This window comes from Amblyomma mixtum, chromosome 8, assembly GCF_055824585.1.
Source record: "Amblyomma mixtum isolate Tamu chromosome 8, ASM5582458v1, whole genome shotgun sequence".
Taxonomy (NCBI): domain Eukaryota; kingdom Metazoa; phylum Arthropoda; class Arachnida; order Ixodida; family Ixodidae; genus Amblyomma; species Amblyomma mixtum.
The window spans coordinates 56,753,292-56,771,001 of NC_143019.1; the positions used below are offsets into that span (position 1 = coordinate 56,753,292).

A 17,710-nucleotide genomic window follows, 5' to 3' on the forward strand; every position below is an offset into this window, starting at 1 on the left:
AGCACCGCTGGCTGGCAGTCTGGTAACTGTGGAGGAGGGCCTATTTCCCATGAGTCAGTGCGCAAAAGGGCCCTCGGCAGCGGCGTCAGAGGAGGATGGCTTGCAGAGGCTGAGCGCACTCCCTCCTAGTTTTTTTACCTCCATGATCGAAAACCTCCAAGTCTTCAACTGCCGATCACAACTGTTAAATCAAACCAGCTGCGAAATTTTGTTCCGAAAATCATTTTCTGCGGCTCAACGCGGAGAGGATGGGGGAACGGATGGTAGGAGCGTCCTTTTGAAATGTAGTGGTGGCAAGCGCCATTGAGCGGACTAATTTTTGAAGTTTTTGAAGCAAATTTACAAATAGTCTAAAAAATTCCTTTATTCTAAACAACTGAGTTCTGTTGAATTTTACGTTACCCAAATCTTAGATCCCGACCTTGTACGTTTACGTCACTGCCCTGCTTTCAAGTATCTTCTATTAGTATTTTACCAACGTCTACCGAAGATTTATTGGCATTACATTTTAGGGGTGTGCGAATACCAAATTTTTCGAATACGAATCGAATACGAATACTTGATTCCGAATATCGAATCGATTATCGAATAATCAAGGACAGATGCATTGAACCACTAGAAAACGTTATTTGGGCACCAAAGAACATAACAGTTCAACTATCAGTGATGAAATGAACACAAAAGGTGTGTCTGGCTGCACAAAAAGTATCAAAGTCTTGAACATTATTCTTAGAAGAGTTTAAATATCGGAGAAGATGGCTAGTACACAGCATTGATTAAGGCTAGCTTGCCATAAGCACAAAAGCGCGTTGCTGGGATGAACATAAAAGGTGGTCGTGAAGGAAAACCGGCTGCTCGGCATGGTCAGGCAGTAGTAGTTCCCTTCTAGCTGAAACGACTTCTCCAGCCACAGAAAATGCCCGCCCACTTGGCACTTTCGTGCACAGCTCTGACTATACCAGCTTCGCAGGTAGAGCCACAAAAAAGCTCACCAGCGCAGTTAGCTACTGCATGGCCCAACGTTACGCATTGCTCTGGGCGCCGCGATGTTATGTCTCTGTCGATAGGATCTGCGCACCGAAATGAACGCCGGTGCTCGCAATAGGATATTCGTCTAGATACGAATATTCGGATCTACACGAATACTTGAGTTTCGAATCGAATACTAAAGATATCATACTCGAATTATATTCGAAAACTTCGAATATTCGCACACCCCTATTACATTTGTTATCTCGAAACGCTGGGGAGGCTAGGGCCTCAGCCTTGTCACAGGGAACAATTTTGGGCATGTAGCGCACAGCTGAGGACAGCAGATAACACTTAACCGCAGTCCGTACTCTCTCCTCGGGTATCAAACTTGCATATTGGCCTCGGCGTCTTATCACCCCCTCCCCTTCCCCCCGTCCCAACTGCTTTTGAAAGCTGCAAGCTTTCCAGACTACAGGCAGCCTGCTTAGTGAAAGTACTTCGAACGCTCCTGTTCTGACCTTCAATAACGCCTCTCTCAAATCAATACACAGGCCCCAATGGCGCGAAGGCTTACTGCAATGAATGATTTTGTTGAAAGAGCCCGTGGGGCCAGTTTATGAGGAAGGGGGTTAAAAACGGATTCGGAGATATATTCTTGAGCACCTTTCGAGATTCATTAATTGATCCCCTTACGTTGCCAAACAGAGCTTGCACTGAAAAGCGACGCTCCTTTGGCTCGTGTTTCGACAGGTCCGTCTAAGGAAACGCCCAAGAACACATCGTACGACTTTACGACGACTGCAATGCGATGTTCAGTCATCAGGCGCACGAGTTTTTATACAGACAACAGCCTTAATGGGCTGAACTCACAAAACACTCTTTGCTTACAGCTCTGGTACACTTACCCCAGAGTAAGAGGTGCACTATTTTCACCAAATCAAAATAAATAGCAGTTATGCAGTTCGAATACAATGAAAATATAAGGTTTCTTTCATCCCTCCCAACCCCGAAAGTCACCCCCAATACTTACACATCTTCCAGGCATTGGTTTCAAGCTTGCAGTGCAAGGATGAACCTACAGTCACTTCATAATGCAATAATACCTCCCTCCGTGTCTGGAACTTCACTCTTCACAGCATTATATGCAAAGGCTCACACTTGTCATCCAGATCGTGTGAAATAACTGAAAATTTGACACATAAGACAGGTACTGGAAGGACCCTTTATTTGTTTTTAGATAAATTATACACTAGAAACTTCCCTAGCACTTACTCGTGTAATTATGAAAGCTCCAGATATTTACACTGAACTAGTTAACCAATTTCCTTGAACATAAAAAAAAAAGATAGAAAGCTGCTTGCACTGGTCACTCTTTGCCACAGCAGCCGCACCAAAGAAACACAGACAGGGCGGCAACACATCTATTTACACCCCAACATCACTTTTTTCTCTCTGCCGCCTGAGCCTCAGAACCGTTTCTCGCAAGAAACCGGGCAAACAAACAACAAGTCCAGTCTGTGCAGCAGCCTAAGAGGAAAATAAGGTGCGCTGTCTCATTAAAACAAAGAAGGGGGGGTGGTGGGACAAAAAAAAAAGTGAAATATGTCAACTCTTCTCACTGCCAACACTGGTACTGCACTTTTGCGTGAAATGCAGTTTTCCCCCTCCCTTCGGAAGAAAAAAAAAAAACTGCTTGCCCACTATTTACACGAGGAGGAGTTGTCCAGGAAAGAATGCAGCTTATATGTACAAGGCGGCTAACAGCAACCAACACATTTAAGTGGCGCAGTTCAACTCATACGTTAGGACCAAAATAAGAAGAAAAAAAACACAGGTTGGGGGAAGACAGAACAAAGCGGAAACGTAAAATGAACTGAACGGGACTCCTTGAGCTAAGTAACCACCTAACACAGTCACAGCTCCCTCTGGCCGGAAAAAAAAAAAGGGCGTCAGCCAACCGAGATGGAAGCTACGGGCAGCTTCCCTTGGTGCTTACTGTAATGAAGTACAGGCTCCTCCGAGCAAAAAAAGCTTGCACCCGCCCCTTACTGCACCACTACTCCTCGACAAATTTTTCTGAACCATTCGGCTGGGAGGGAACTGAACGAACAACTCAATACTGCTAGCCACGCAGCACCCTCGAACGGGGCAAACTGCTTTGCGGCAGCCAAGTCTCTTTCCTAATAAAACATTTGTGGTGATGACTTGTTCCCACCGTCTTGCCCTTCTCGAGAGAAGTGCTACGCTCAACGTCGACCCTGGCAGCACACAGGCCCTGATGAAGAGAAAGGAAGGCTACATGAAAAAAGCTACAGTGCTCGCGCACTGTTCGAGATGGGCAACAAAAACACACAAAAAAAAACGTGGAGCCGAATGCGTGCTTCGCCAGGAGCCAAAAGCAACAGAGCAAACAGTGTGCGGCATGCACGGTTCCTCCTTGGTGTCGACTTGGAAAAAAAAAAAAAAAAAGTGAGGCGATGAAGCGCACCCGAATGCTCTCGGTCGCGACGCGTTGGCGGGACAATTCTTGTAGTGACATAAGTAACGTCTATCAGGCGTGACGCGTGCCTGGCCGTGGTTTACTGTTTCCCCTCCCCACCCAATTCTTCCCACCCCTGTGTAGTGCACCCTCCCTACCATCGACAACAGAAGCAGACCAAGGAACCGCTCTCACCCACGCTTTCAAAATGTTGCAATTTTCAGGCTTCCTCTGAGGCTGCTCCGACAGCCAGACACTGGAGGGGGGGGGGGGGGGGGGGAAGTGGCGTGTTGTCCTTTGTGGAATCGTGCTCCCGTAACAGAGACCTCGTCTTTGATGAGCCTAGCGCAGTTGGAAATTGCTGTCCAGTTCGGTGGTGGTGTCACGGCCGAGTGAAACAAAAATGGAGGCTGAAGAAAAGCCGAAGAGGATGTGAAAATGGCCACATAATGGGGCTTCCCACAGCACCGTCAAGAGTGTCCAGCCCCACAACAATGTGGTGCACGTGTGTGTGTATGCGTGTGTGTTTGCAGAGAACCTAGGCAGACCACTGCTGAGCTCCTGTGACCGTGTGGCCCGGTGGTCTCTGTACGGCCAGTGTCCCGAGTGCGCGCGCAACGAATGAACGGTGAGGCTTCCAGCGGCAGGACTTCAGCGCAGAGAGGACAGCCAGAAACTGCTGCTACGCAATCACAAACAACACCCAGTCATGCACACATGCACTGCTGCTTTCTTATGTACACATGCATCCCAGAGGAATTAAAAAAAAATAAAAGAGCCTATGCAAGAAGAAAAAAAACTGCACATCCACGCACACACATCAGTCATGAGACATGCACACACTTATACACACATCCAGCCTTGAGTCTGTTAACGAAGGGAGACAGGGATGGGGGGCGGGGAGTAGGATACAGTTCAGTACTTTTCGCCACCGCGACACTTGACAAGGGAGGGTACGAGTGCAGGTGAGCCCTTGCTCGCCTCCTTCACAATTGGGGGAGGCACGGAAAAAAAAAAAAAGGGGATGCGTCTTCCCCACGGCACCCCAGAAAAGGGACGAACACTGCACCGCTTCGATTCATGCCTGGCCAAGGCAGCACGAGAGCTTGCGTCAAAGCTCCGGAAGGGACATCTGGGTTGCCACAGGCCACGGCGCACCTGCCGTAAACACCCGACAATTGCGGCACACACTAACCCGGCCTCGCCTCCCCACCCGAAACATCAGGGAGAGAAAATAGAAGCTATATGCATATTCCCTTCCTTGCAGGTGCAAATCAAAAATAGAAAAAAAAAAAAGAGTCAAGCAGGAACAGAGCCAGGCCAAGCCCCGCACAAAGTACACCTAGAAGACGCTGACGCCGTCGTCGCAGCGGATGTCTTGCCGCAGTTCCGCCGAGCGGCTGGGGTGGGGACAGGGGGCAATCCGAGTGCCACCGCGGTAAGCGAGCAGAGCCTTTGCCCAAGAAGCCAAATCATCGGCAGCAGTACACACTACCACGGGGAGGGACAGAGTCAGAGTTTGAGCTCGTTGGCCACCTTGGAGGCGATGTTCTTGAAGCCGATGGAGGTGCCCGAGATACGCTTGAATCGCACCCCGTTGAGCGACAGCCGTGGCAGCTTGCACACCTCAATCTCCCACTGGACCAGCGAGTCCGTGTTGGGGTCGCCGTGCACGCACAGCAGCAGGAACTTCTCACGCTGCTCGTAGTCGCAGTTGTTCTTGTCGAGGACCTTGCGGATCTCCTGCATTATCTCGGCGGGGTCCCGCGACGACGTCGTCTTCATGCTCCATGTGAAACGCAGCGACCGGGGCTTCACTTGCTCCTCGTTCATGGTCCTGCACAGAGGGGAGACAACGGGGGGCCGGCGCTCAGCAATGCTGAGAAGCCGGACCTCACTGCACCTTGAAGGCTTCCACATGACAGGATCGAGCAGAAAACAACATGAGACAGCGAAAAAAAAAAAAAAACCTCAGCTGTGACCTCTGCCTGCCCAGCGTCCTATCATCTCACTGCAATGACAGCTAAATGACGCCATGACTCCCACACCCCAGATAAGCGCATTTCGCAGGGCAACAGGTAAACCTAATTTAAAGCTAGGCAGCCCTTCAACAAATCAATATATCTAGCAAATCTTATCTACACTGCTCTCAAGAAATGCATACTCCTATGCTTGCTTGTTGCTAAGAATGCACTAAGGCTATGCTTTTGTAGACAGCACTACTACTCAACAATCAACTTTAAGGTTTTGCTTTCCCGAAGTGTGCGAAACAAGTCCAAATATAAATGAGTCAGTGAGATTAACCAATGACAGTTCCATGGTACTCTGCAGGCTCAAGATGTTAGAAAGTCGTACACTTAAATGCTTGCTTCTTAAATAGCTATGGGTTCCCAAGCAATTAAGGTTGCACTAAAAGAAGTTCAACCACAACACAATGTGCGCTCCGACTAAGTCTTGCCAAACTACACTCTGTGTAAAAGTATGTGCAATGCAGAGTGACATATCCCTAGTGAGGTTCATATCAAATACACAATGTTAAAGCACATCTCGCATGCGAACGCACAGCCTGCAAGTTTGGAAAGATGTATTCTTGAATTCCTTTTCTGCTGTGTTTTCAGCAACTAGGACTAAAGTAAATAAAGAATAAAATGGTCAGGATGCATTAATATTGCCAAGCGTCAGTTAGACTCTAGCTATACTGTGCTTCTGTTCTGAACTTTGCTAGGATAACTCTTGAACGGAGTACTAGTAGAGGTTAATGAGTTATGTGCAATCAATCAGGAGCTGAAGTGTGCACATGATGGGAAGTCCCAAAACGAGAGAGAAAGCTTTCATTACAGCCTGCAACTGCATTAATGCAGTCCACACCGGTATGTATACACCACTAGTAGTATGATACAACTCAAGAATACGACGACTCAGATTGACAGGCGGGTTGGTACGACATAAGGCTAAAAGTGCATCTGCACAAGGATGTCCTGTCTATCTCATCTTCCCTCACGCTTGTTGTGCAGGTACACTGTTACAGCCCTATCAAGACTGCAGCGGCGCATGTCCTTCAAAGGACGCCCTCTTGCCAAGGCGTCGACTGGTCCTCCAAAGGTCGTGGTTAATCCCCCCAGCATGCCCTGGTAACTGGCAAGTGCCTCTGTTAAATGGAATTAACCATGACACCGCGACAATCAGCTGGCGCCACCGGCTGGAGGGAATCCTTGGAAAAGCATTTGACACAGCATTGGCTTGCATCCTAGATAGCCTTCCTTGCGAGCAAAAGGCACTCCCTTAGGCACTTTTTCTGCGGCTTTCTAATGTTTGCGGGCTTTTGCTCCTGACTTCTCGCGTGCAAGAACTGCTCACCGCTCTGAGAGACGGGCAACTTTTGCCGGGCTCGCGCACAGCATATAGAGAAGCGGCTGGCCCGATTCTTACTGTCGACAACGCTGATGCAGGTGCTCGTAGAAGTGCTCCAAAATGTCGGTTAACGAATTACAGCCCAAGCAGCACAGGTAATCGGCCCGATATCGCAAATGGATGGATTCACAATGGCCCTTTGTCTGGCCGGCCTTTGCAATACTGGCCCAATATTGGCCCGATTACCAGTGCAGCTTGGGAGCCAGACTCTGATGGAGTCATGTTCCCGGAGCATATGCTCCAGAAGCGCTGTGGAGTGCAAAAAGGCAAGCGCATGCTGAAGTGAACATCTCCACGCCATGCTGCCCCGCCATGCTCAAGACCCTCGCCATGCACAAGCAGCAAGCTCGCCCACTGGCAAATAGAAATGGGGCTTGCGCGCAAGCCCAGAGAAACATGGCAAAAACAGGTGCAGGCAGTAGGAAGCGTAGCAAGTCAGACAAGGTAGTGTGGCAACATTAGACGATCAATGGGGATGTGGGGGTAGGGGGCATAGATGCATCGTCCCGACATCCAGCAGTGCACGCATTCCACACTTCAAACTGTTAATGCTGCTGCTGAATTCCATTGCTGCCACCAGAGATGCAATCTGCCACCAGTGCAAAAAAAAAAAAAAAGCCTCAACCAACCCAAGAAGGAGAAAAAAATGAGAAGACAGCCCCTTAGAAACGACGAACCAAAAGACAAAACAAACAAAGAGGGGATGCTTTGTTAAAGGCGGTTAACAAACAGGACAAGGAAGAGAAGGACTTCCCACGGCAACGCACGACTAGAAATGCAACCAAAACCACAGGGTTACAAAAAAAAAAAAGAAGAAAGAAAAGAACAGATATGATGGGCGTGAGGTGTATATACCTTGTCCTAAGCTCTCGTGGCAAAGGTGGTGGAGTAGCATTGTAGCTGGCAGCACTGAAGGGGGGACGGGACCAAAAGAGTGAAGGCATCAAAAATTCAGTACAGGATGTAAAAAGAAACAAAGGCAAGAATAACAAAAAAAATTTTCACACAAGTGGCAGGGGTGAGTGAGGGAAGATCAGGGCACTCTGAAATTGGCCAGGAGGAAAAAATACAGCAGTGAGTGTGAGAGCACGACAGAGCCTTGTGGAAGCCAGGGAGTGAGTCCAGAAAAACACACACTGGCCGTGAGAAAATGTGCATTCTTCAGCCAAAAAAAAGAAGGATGGGAGTGAATCAAAACAATAACAGATGTAAAAGACTGATTAACTGCAAAACCTGCAGCCAATGTACAGGGATGGAGACAATGTACGAATATGGTAATCACGGTTCAGGCTGGGAGATGCAAAAGGTGTGAGAACAGCACACGGGCAACTGAAGTAATATACTCTCAATATTCTCAAAAATTACACACCCACAGACAGGCACACCTTAAGGACCAGTCGTATTAGTGAATCTTCATGACAGGCATTGCGAGGTGCTTTCAGAATCCCGGAGATAAGGCAAAGCCTCGGCAAGCAGGGTTAAAACTGTGCACTTTTTGCTTTGTTATGAACTGGACACTGACGTATGGGGTATGTGCTTTGTAATAAGCATGTCAGAAGTGTAGTCAAACTTCGACGGATTAAATTGGGCCCTTCAATGAGATTAAACCGTACAGACGTGTTTACTCTTGTATTCTCCATGCCCGTAAACCAACCTCCAAACATCTCTCACAAATCAACCACACAAAAAAAAAGAAAATTTGGGACAGCGTGCAATGGTCAGCTAAAGATTAGCATCAGGTCGGCTCAATCCTTGTGATTGCTTTAATAAGGACTTAAGAAGTAAAAAATAACCTTTCGCTGGGCTAACAAAACTTGTCAGTAACAACTTGCTCAACACTGCAGCTTAAAAACGGGGAAAACGTAATCCCCGAGTCCTATTAAAGAGTGGAGAAGAAAGCTGTTTACACTTCAACCAAAATGAAACTCACAGGATCAGAATTCTCGAAATGTGATTGGCATTTGGGGGGGGTACTAGAGAGAGACCATCAAAACAGACATTTCGCCATTAAAGTCGGTGGTATGTACAGCATGCCCTGTACTGGCATGGGCAGTGTTATGCAGTTTGTTACGCAGTGCTTAGCAAGAGTGGTGTCGTCACCTTTTCTGCACACATCAATCCTTCTACCAATGCATAACCGGCAACTACGCGAGGAGCCAAAAACCTCTCAGTGGTCTTTAAAGGGAAACTGCACAGGTCTTAGAAATCATCGAGCTTAAGAGGGTCGAATGTGTGAAACTTGCAGGTAAAGCATGCTAAGTCTTTTTGTGCTAGCACTTGAAATAGTGAAGTAATCGCCGGTTAAAATCCGGACGCCCTTCAAGCTTCTCCGCAGCGCACAATGCCAAGTGGGGGGTGCATGACGATGTCATCGAAGGTATCGGTACTTTTCCAACGCACAAACGCCTGCGTTGAAGGAAAAAAAACCAACGTCACCGAAGGCAAACCCTGCAGAGAGCCGTTTGGCAGTGTGTGACAAGTCAGGGCAGGGTGTGGCTGACGACAGCGGTAATTTGAAATCATCCCTTCCGTGATGTCACGCTGAATTTCCCTGCCCTCCTCCGGTGCATTGAGGAGAAGCGCAAATTTCAATGGTCGATTACGTCCCTATTTTGAATGCTTGTGCAAAAACACTTTGCATGCTTTACCTGCAGCCTATATAGATTTGAATCTTTGAATATCGCGAAATTCTAAAAAGAGTGCTGCAGTTGCTCTTTAACACAAAGCCCACACGAGACAGGAGCCTTGCGGCCGCTTACATTCAAGATTAAACGCACGAGAGAGAGAGAGGAGGAGAACGGATGCCACACGCACCTCTTGCTAAACTTGGAGGAGAGCTTGCTGAAGAAGGACTGGCGCCCCGACACGCTGGACGTGTCCTGCGACTGCTGGGGCAGGCCCGGTCCCCCGGAGCCGGGCCCGTTGTAGGTGCGGCGCGTCTGGCCGCTGTGAAAGGTGCTGCGGTTCACAGTCCCCCTAGGGAAGGGCCGGTTCGTGTGCGACGGCAGTGGGGACGCCGCCAGACTGCCCTGCGCCCCGGCCCCGCTCTTGGCCCCTCCTCCGCCTCCACCCGCACTGCCCAGTCCAGAGGAGAAAAAGAGAAAGAAAGGGGGGGGGGGGGGGGGGGAGGTGCAGGGAAGTGCACTTCCAGTCAGACACCATCACACAATTCCTAGTCCACATTTCACAGCTGAGAGATAGAGAGAGGGAGAGAGAGAGAGAGTGAAACGACACTGCTGACAGTCCAAGTTTAACATGGGTGCTCGGATGACGATAGTTCATATATACAACAATGTGCGCCTGCCAGTTTAGTGAGTCCCTCACCCCACTTCCTCTATCAGCCATGCTTTGATGATGAGAAGAAAAAAAAAACGTATGTCCAAGAGCCTGACAGTGTGTTGTGCGCATCTCCCTGCAGCCAATATACAAGCCCAAAACAGCACTGCAAGGCACAAAAGCCAGTTTGCATGCCTCTACAGAACTTTCTAGTCTCCAAGGAAGTTGCAACACAAGATGCCAAAGAAAAAGGCATCAAAAGGCTTCGAGCACTACTTGAAAAATCTCACATGCCTTTTACGCGGTGTTTCACACATAGCATGCAATGTTGCAATGGCTATGCTTATGGCAAAAAAATAACCTGCCATACTTCTTAAGTGCAACTATCTTTCGTTGAGCAAAGCTCAAGTACCACGACAGGCAATGTCCCCACACTTTACCTCTGATCACACTTTCACCCAACCCCTCCCCGAGACCTCGAGAAGGTAGAGTGACATGCGGCGAATAGATATGCAGCGAAATGACACGTGGCTGGCATGCCTATTCACTTTGACTTCACCCGAGCTCATAAAGTGGTTCCCCATCAGTGCAAATTATAATCAGAGGGTTCAATAAAGAACACCTGACTGCTTTGTCCATAACCTGAAATGCCAAGCATGTTGTTTTGTACTGCTCCATGTTTTTGTTAAAGGCTTCGGGAAGTATGAGTGACATGCTTTTGCGGGCGTGCTACACGTGTAGCTTCCGTAATGTTGCACACTAGGCATGAAATGGAGTATATATAGAAGTTTTCAGAAAGACAGGCAATTGCACATGATGCCTTCCAGTACGAGAAAACCCTGACCAGAACACCTTGTTCATTCGTCTGCCGATTCTTTTCCTTCACTCAGAAGCAGCAGCATTGCATGGCTTCATCACTGAGCTTCGTCGACAAATTATGCCACTCAACAACAATGAAAAAAGCAGTGAGCTATTTAGTTTGCAACCGAAAAATCATTCAGACCAGTGGTCGAACTGGCGAATTCCTGAAACCCTGTCCTAAGGACCACTGCTCAAAGGCATTTTTCAGGCCGCAGCCGAAAGAACACAAAAAAGTCGACGGGGAGGAGTAGCTGACTGAAGCATGGGCCTCGCTACACGGTCATGCAAAAAGCTCTTGGCCTGTGCAAAAAGCACAAGGAAAAAGGACCTATTTCCAGAACTAGTACCCTCCGTTAATTCTTGTTCATGTCACGATGGAATTCTTTTCCAACAAGAGAATGGTATGGTATGTGGGGTTTAATGCTGCAAATTTGATCATGGGTGGCTATGAAGGACACCATAGCAGAGAGGTGCGAATTAATTCTGACCACCCAGGGTTCCTTAACGTGCGCCTCTGTCGAACAGCGTAAGAGCGTTTTTCGCATTCTGCCTCTCATCAAAATCAAGTGGAAGTCAAACTGTTCTCAGGTAAACAGTGTGCCAAGCTGACAAAATTAAACAGCTACTTCAGCACCTACTAGCACAACATACTTTAGCCTTCCCTTCTCTGGTGAAAGTCTGCCACTGGGTTGCAGTGTCAAAGTAGGAGCACATCTATGAATCCTGAAAACATGGAACCTTGCATACTGTCTCTCATGTAGAGACAAAATTTCTGTTGTAAAAGGATCGAACAGCACTGAGACACCTCGGCCACTGCGTGATCTCAAACACAATCCACCCAAAACAAACGTCTAAGTCCCTTGCACTATTACTGCAATAATAATAATAATAATGATGATGATGATAATAATAATAATAAGGATGCACATGAGTGACGGAGGAAGGAGGGGAGGGCAAGCTATGCACCATCTTGGTTAAAGAGTGGCAAACAGTATTGTTTCCAAAATTACACTGCAATTACAGACTGCAATTATTTCAACTGGCACTTTGCAGAAATGGCACATATGGTTACATCTCTCTCTCTCTCTCCTAGAAAAAAAAAAATAGAAGGAAAAAAAAACTTCGAACTAAAAACATTTTCTTGGCAGTCTTCTTTGAACGACGTCTCAGTAAGGTGCAGGCGCTTCTCAACACACGACACAAGGATGGAGACACCTTCCTACCGCAACTGTACTACGAATCAGGTACACTAAGAACAGAAAAAAATAAAAAGGCATGTAATCAACACCTGACAACATGCAAAAAAATTGAGCCCCTTTTTGCTACAAAACTTTGTGAAACTCCAACACACAATCTAAAGAAAAAATCTGCATAAATATCAGTGAAATGAAAACAAAACAGAGAGGATTAGAAGTTGCTAAAAGCTCTTCGAAACTCGTCCCCTGCCTCCTCCCCTCCCCCTATGCTCGTTGACTACAAAGAAAAAATTCAGAGACCTATCCGCAGCTCTTTCTTTTTCCCCAAGTGTGTTTGCTAGTCAATAGAGCTTTGGTCAACAGGATGCATAACACAATGGTGCAACCGCGCATTTTACTCGTGATTACATTTCTGCTCCAGGATCAATGTTTTGTACTTTATCTTTCCTTTTGAAGACGTCACTCCTAAAGCTCTTACAAGCTGTCAATGAACTCACTTCTATGCACTACAACAAACAAGAGTTCAAAGCACTCGATCGACCAAGTTCAAAAGCATGCAGCCAACATCCACACAATGCAGGCCCGCATGCAAGCATTTAGGCGAACAAATCCCCCGCGCAAAGAAAGCGCATAGGACTTGACACCGAATGCAATACGAGAGTTTCATTGAGCAAAAGTTTCACGAACATGCGCGATTAATACAGACTTGTCCCCAGTATTCTGCACAACACAACTTCACGCTCAACCCTCTGCACCTCAAGCTACTAAACGAGAAAGGATTTCTAGTTTCTTAGTGAGTGAAGTTGCAGCAAGTTACGAAAACCTTCACATCTTGGCTAGACCACTTCACACAGCCTGACAACACTGCTTAGAGGTGCACTGAAGAGGAATCTTAACTCGTCTTTTTGCCGCAGGAACTCGATCTGCACGGTCCGAGCATTCTTAGAAACTTCCGACTTATTGCCCCGTGTGGCCAATTTAACTAATTAAATCGAATTAACGTCCGGCTCCCGCCTTTATTTTTTGAATTCTCCCCGTACGGTGGGCGGAGTCGACAAACGTGTGGAGTGCCTTTCAGCCAGCTCCGTGGAGGCTTTGCTTTCGCTTTACTTTGTTTTTATGCAAAGCATATTACTCGCACAACCGAGCTCTTCCTTGCTGTGCCGCGCACGGCCGCGTAGCTACCACTTGACCTTCATCGGCGCACCACGTGATATGACGTCACAACAGCTGTGAAAGCTGGGGCCTCGTGCGCTCGCTTGCGGACGCGCAGCCTCCGCCGGCGGCCTAACTCCCGCTCCTACCGCTAGGAGATACTGACGTCACGCAAAAGGCGACGCACTCGTTGAGTCAGTTGAGCAGCGAGATGTCGGCCAGGCGGAGGGCGGCTCGCCAGACCGCAAAGCGCAAGTTGCAAAGAGCCACGGGAACGGGAGAAGAATGAGAAGTACGGCTTGCCAAGCGACGTGCACAGTATGCAGCTAGACGGCAGCGTTCGACAACCGATGCCGAGGTGAAGGATGAAGATTCGAGTACTTCTACTCGGTTCGAGCGGCGAAATGCTACCAAACGGAAAATGCGTGCTGAAGAAACTCCTGAACAGCGGGAACAGCGCCTTGTAAAGGAGTGTGCTTACCGGAAGAACAGCCATTACTTTACTGATCATCATAGTGTATTTATTGGTTTGAGAAAAATAAAGGAAGAAGCAGAGTAACACATGAGTTGTTCTTGTCTATAAAATGGCTAACCAGGTATAGCCAGGTAATGTCTTGTCTATGAATGGCTAACCAGGTATAGCCAGGTAATGTTTAATTTTTTAGGCTACTATGCTTCGCATCCTAGGCTTAACCATAAGCTAAGCCAGGCCATTTTTTTTGTTTCCGTGAATAAATAGTTTTGTTTGCAGATAACAGAGCTGCAAAATAAGCCCGCAGAAATAAAGCTACGTGCAGACTATTTGATTCCACGGATTACTACGTATTACTCCGCCGATGGCAGAGCGGCAAGCCGCCATGGGACTGGGTGAAAGGCACTCCACGCGTTGGTAGACTCCGCCCACCGTAAGGGGAGAATTAAAAAAAAAAAGGCGGGAGCCGGACGTTAATTCGATTTAATTAGGGAAATCGGCCACACAGGGCTATAATTCGAAGTTTCTAAGAATGCTCGGAACGTGTAGATTGAGCTCCCACGCCAAAAAGACGGGTTCAGATTCCTCTTCACTGCACCTTTAAGAGTGCCAAACAAATTGTGCAGCAAAAGAAAGCACACCAGTGGAAGCACACATAACACGGCTAGCCGTAGCTTCCAAACATGATGCTACAGTGGATGGACAATGAAGTCATGGCCTCAACTAAAGGTAGAACAGACCGCAGACCCTGCTGCTCATGGCAGCAGCGACGTAAGTAATGCAACACCATGTTTGGAAACACACAACACTGGCGTGCGCCCAAAACAAAAGTGCAAACCCCATGTGCTTTGCCACAACAGGAAAAGACAGCGACACAGAGCGGGTTTCAGGGTAGACCACAAGCACGACACATACGCGGGAGGGGGGGACAACACACAAACAGGACTACACAAACCAACACCATGCTGCACAGATACAGAGCCAGTGACGGGAAGCAGTGCAGCTGAGGGCCTCGCACAGCTACTGAGTGGCACCGAAAATCCCGGAATAAGAAGAATATAGTGGAAAACAAAAAATACATTCTCACAAAACTGCATGTGCACGAACAAGCACCTCCTGCTGTGGAGGCGAGCTGAAAGCAGCCTTTCGTGCTGTTCGTTACATGAAAAGCAGAATATGATGACAATGAAAACATTAAATACAAATCTTGATTTCCCTGGACAAGCAATCTGTATTCCAAACACCCAAAAGGTTTGGTTTATTGGGGTTTAACATCCCAAAGCAACTCAGGCTATGAGGGACGCCGTAGAGAAGGGCTTCGGAAATTTCGACCACCTGGGGCTCTTTTAACGTGCGCTGACATCGCACAGCACACGGGTCTCTAGAATTTCGCCTTCATCGAAATTCAGCCGCCGTAGCTGGGATCGAACCCACGTCTTTTGGGTCAGCAGCCAAGCACTGTAACCACTGAGCCACCGCGGCAGGGCCCGAAAGTCGAAGCTCGCAGCACGTTAAGTACTTAACTCATGTACTATCGCGCTCAATATGAGTTGCAACGCGCAGTCATCGACCGGGGCTCGTTCCGTGGTGTGCCTCCTCCAAACAGTCGCTCGGAATTCTGGGAGAAACTGCTGTTCCAGGAGACAACAGCACCCCCGTTCAGGAAAAAGTTTCTCCCAGAATTCCGAGCGACTGTTTGGAGGAGGCACACGACGGAACGAGCTCCGGTCGATGATCGCGCGTTGCAACTCATATTGAGCGCGATAGTACACTGCCTGCAAAATCAGTCAATAACCAAGAACAGGTGCAATACCTCTACGCGCTAGCAAGAAGCCTTCGTTAATTATCAAAATATGTAGCTGCTACACAAGGAATAGCTCACTTACACAAAGAATTCTGACAATGCGCAAGGCCTACAAACCAGGCAGCCATTGTTTTTGCCTCTCAGCACACTTTGCGACAACTGAGGCAAGAAATGCCAAAGTCACAGCTCTGCAGACTGTACAGAGGTCACATGGCAGCTAAGTGACGCTGTGATGGTGCGGTCTGCAGCTGAATTTTGTTTGTTTTCGCCTCTTAGCGCACTCTGTGACAACTGAGGCAAAAAAAATGCCCCACAAGAGCAGCAACAATAGTAGCAGTGAGAAAAAGTGCCAAAGACAGTCGCTGATCTGCGGCAGCTATCGCTGCAGAAAATGAATACTTCTGAAATGAAGTGCTCATTGATGCAAACTTTCAATTAAAAATACCAATGCAATATTAGGAGCATGTCGCGTTTTCAATAAATTATGCTATCCCTGGTGCCAAACCTGTCAGACCGCATGCATAACAACTGCAGGATCTGGACTACTGCAACAAAAATGTGCGGTGTTTTGTTTGGCGACACGCCTTCCCACTTGACGAGACTAGACTACACTGCCGGCATGCAAGATACAGAACTGTGTGACGGTGATTCAACACACGCTGGAATAGTTACGAGATGGCGCATGTAGCACATTCACACGCCTCGTCCTTGCCGGGCCGTGTACCACTACACGAGGGATGCACGCACAGAAGCACTTCCACACAGCAAGTGCAGCACTATTAAGCAGCGAAGGTGATTAGTTCAAGTCGAACGGGTGGGACTAAGCAGCACATTTGCCCGGACTCCAAGCTGGTCCCACTGTCAATGCCCTGGTCCACTTCGTATTCACACGGGCACGCGATAACACGTACTGACTGTCACGACACACTTAGCCCTTCATCAAGTGCGGGATCCTGATTTCAGTGGTACAGTAAAAGCTCGTTCATTCCACCCTCGTTAATTCAGAAATGCGGATAATTCGAACTGGAGGCTAGGCCCCGGCCAACACCCATATTAATCTATGATGTCAGACGCTCACTAATTTGGACCCTACGGGTCTCACGCCAAGCTCCCAAGAAGGCCACATCTGGATATGACAAACGCGGCAAGGAATCGTCGAAATAGCCTTACTTATACGAGATCTAAAATATATGCTGTGAAGAGTGCATAAACGTGCTCAATCACTGCATTCTCTCATCGCAGAGAACCCACAACCACGAACGAAATTTAGTCCTTTCCAGCGACTTTTCCATGCTCGCGCCCCCCCCCTCCGTTGCACGCTCCTGCATGTTTCTGTTCACAGATGACTACTGGTTATATCCTTTCAGACGTCACGCAGCTACTGTAGCCCCGACCAGTCGGCAGCGTCGCCAACTACCAGCGACCAACAGCATCAACCAGCCAACCCGACCCGGCTGAGCACCAGTTCGGACGCTGATTGGCGTGTTGCTGGTGTTTTCTTTCCCACATTTTTTCCCCCATTTGCCACTTCAGCATCACTGAACAGTTTCCTTCGCTTCCGTCCTTACTGTCCCGCACTCATCATGTGCCGTTGTTTGCACAGTAATGCCTCCAAACACGCGATGGCGACGCTTATCACGGGTGTGCCGTGATAGTGGTGGAACTCCACAGATTCCCATTGTGAAGGATGCAGGTGGCCCTCATGATTTTGGAGAAGCAGTTCTGCCCCACTGCTACTGACAGCATGCAAGCAATATAGCCGTTGTCATCTCAATATCACTCAGCCAATAAATTTACCGTGATGCGAGCAGTTCTCGAGTTTTTCGGGGTCATTCGATATTTCAACCTTTCGGATAATTTGAACATTTTTGCCAGTCCCTTGGAGTTCGAAGTGACGAGCTTTTACTGTTCGTTGAAATTATGACGACCATGTCCCCCGTCCTTAATTTTTATGCGAAAAAAAAAAAAAAAAAGCTTCAAGCCACAGTCTAGAAATCAGGTGATGAGAGAAGAGAAAAAAGCATGGACCTGTGCATTCCACATTTTCCCTCCGGGGGGGGGGGGGTCAATCGAAGACAGCCCAA

General features: G+C 48.0%; 1 protein-coding gene across 14 annotated transcripts in view; it reads right to left on the reverse strand.

Moving 5' to 3' along the window:
• Positions 1-2,175: 2,175 nt before the first annotated feature.
• The window catches only part of LOC149332560 (MAP/microtubule affinity-regulating kinase 3-like), a 634,516-nt gene continuing 618,981 nt past the window's right edge, over positions 2,176-17,710 (reverse strand). For 10 of the 14 annotated variants that reach the window (XM_089558192.1, XM_089558194.1, XM_089558191.1 and 7 more), the window contains 3 exons: positions 9,677-9,937; positions 7,718-7,771; positions 2,176-5,330 (listed from right to left, as the gene is read on the reverse strand). In XM_089558192.1, the coding sequence (XP_089414318.1) occupies positions 4,964-5,330; positions 7,718-7,771; positions 9,677-9,937 (682 nt within the window). In that variant the 3' untranslated portion in view covers positions 2,176-4,963. The remainder of the gene's footprint in view (positions 5,331-7,717; positions 7,772-9,676; positions 9,938-17,710) is intronic. The other 4 variants (XM_089558205.1, XM_089558196.1, XM_089558197.1 and 1 more) reach the window with 3 other exon arrangements.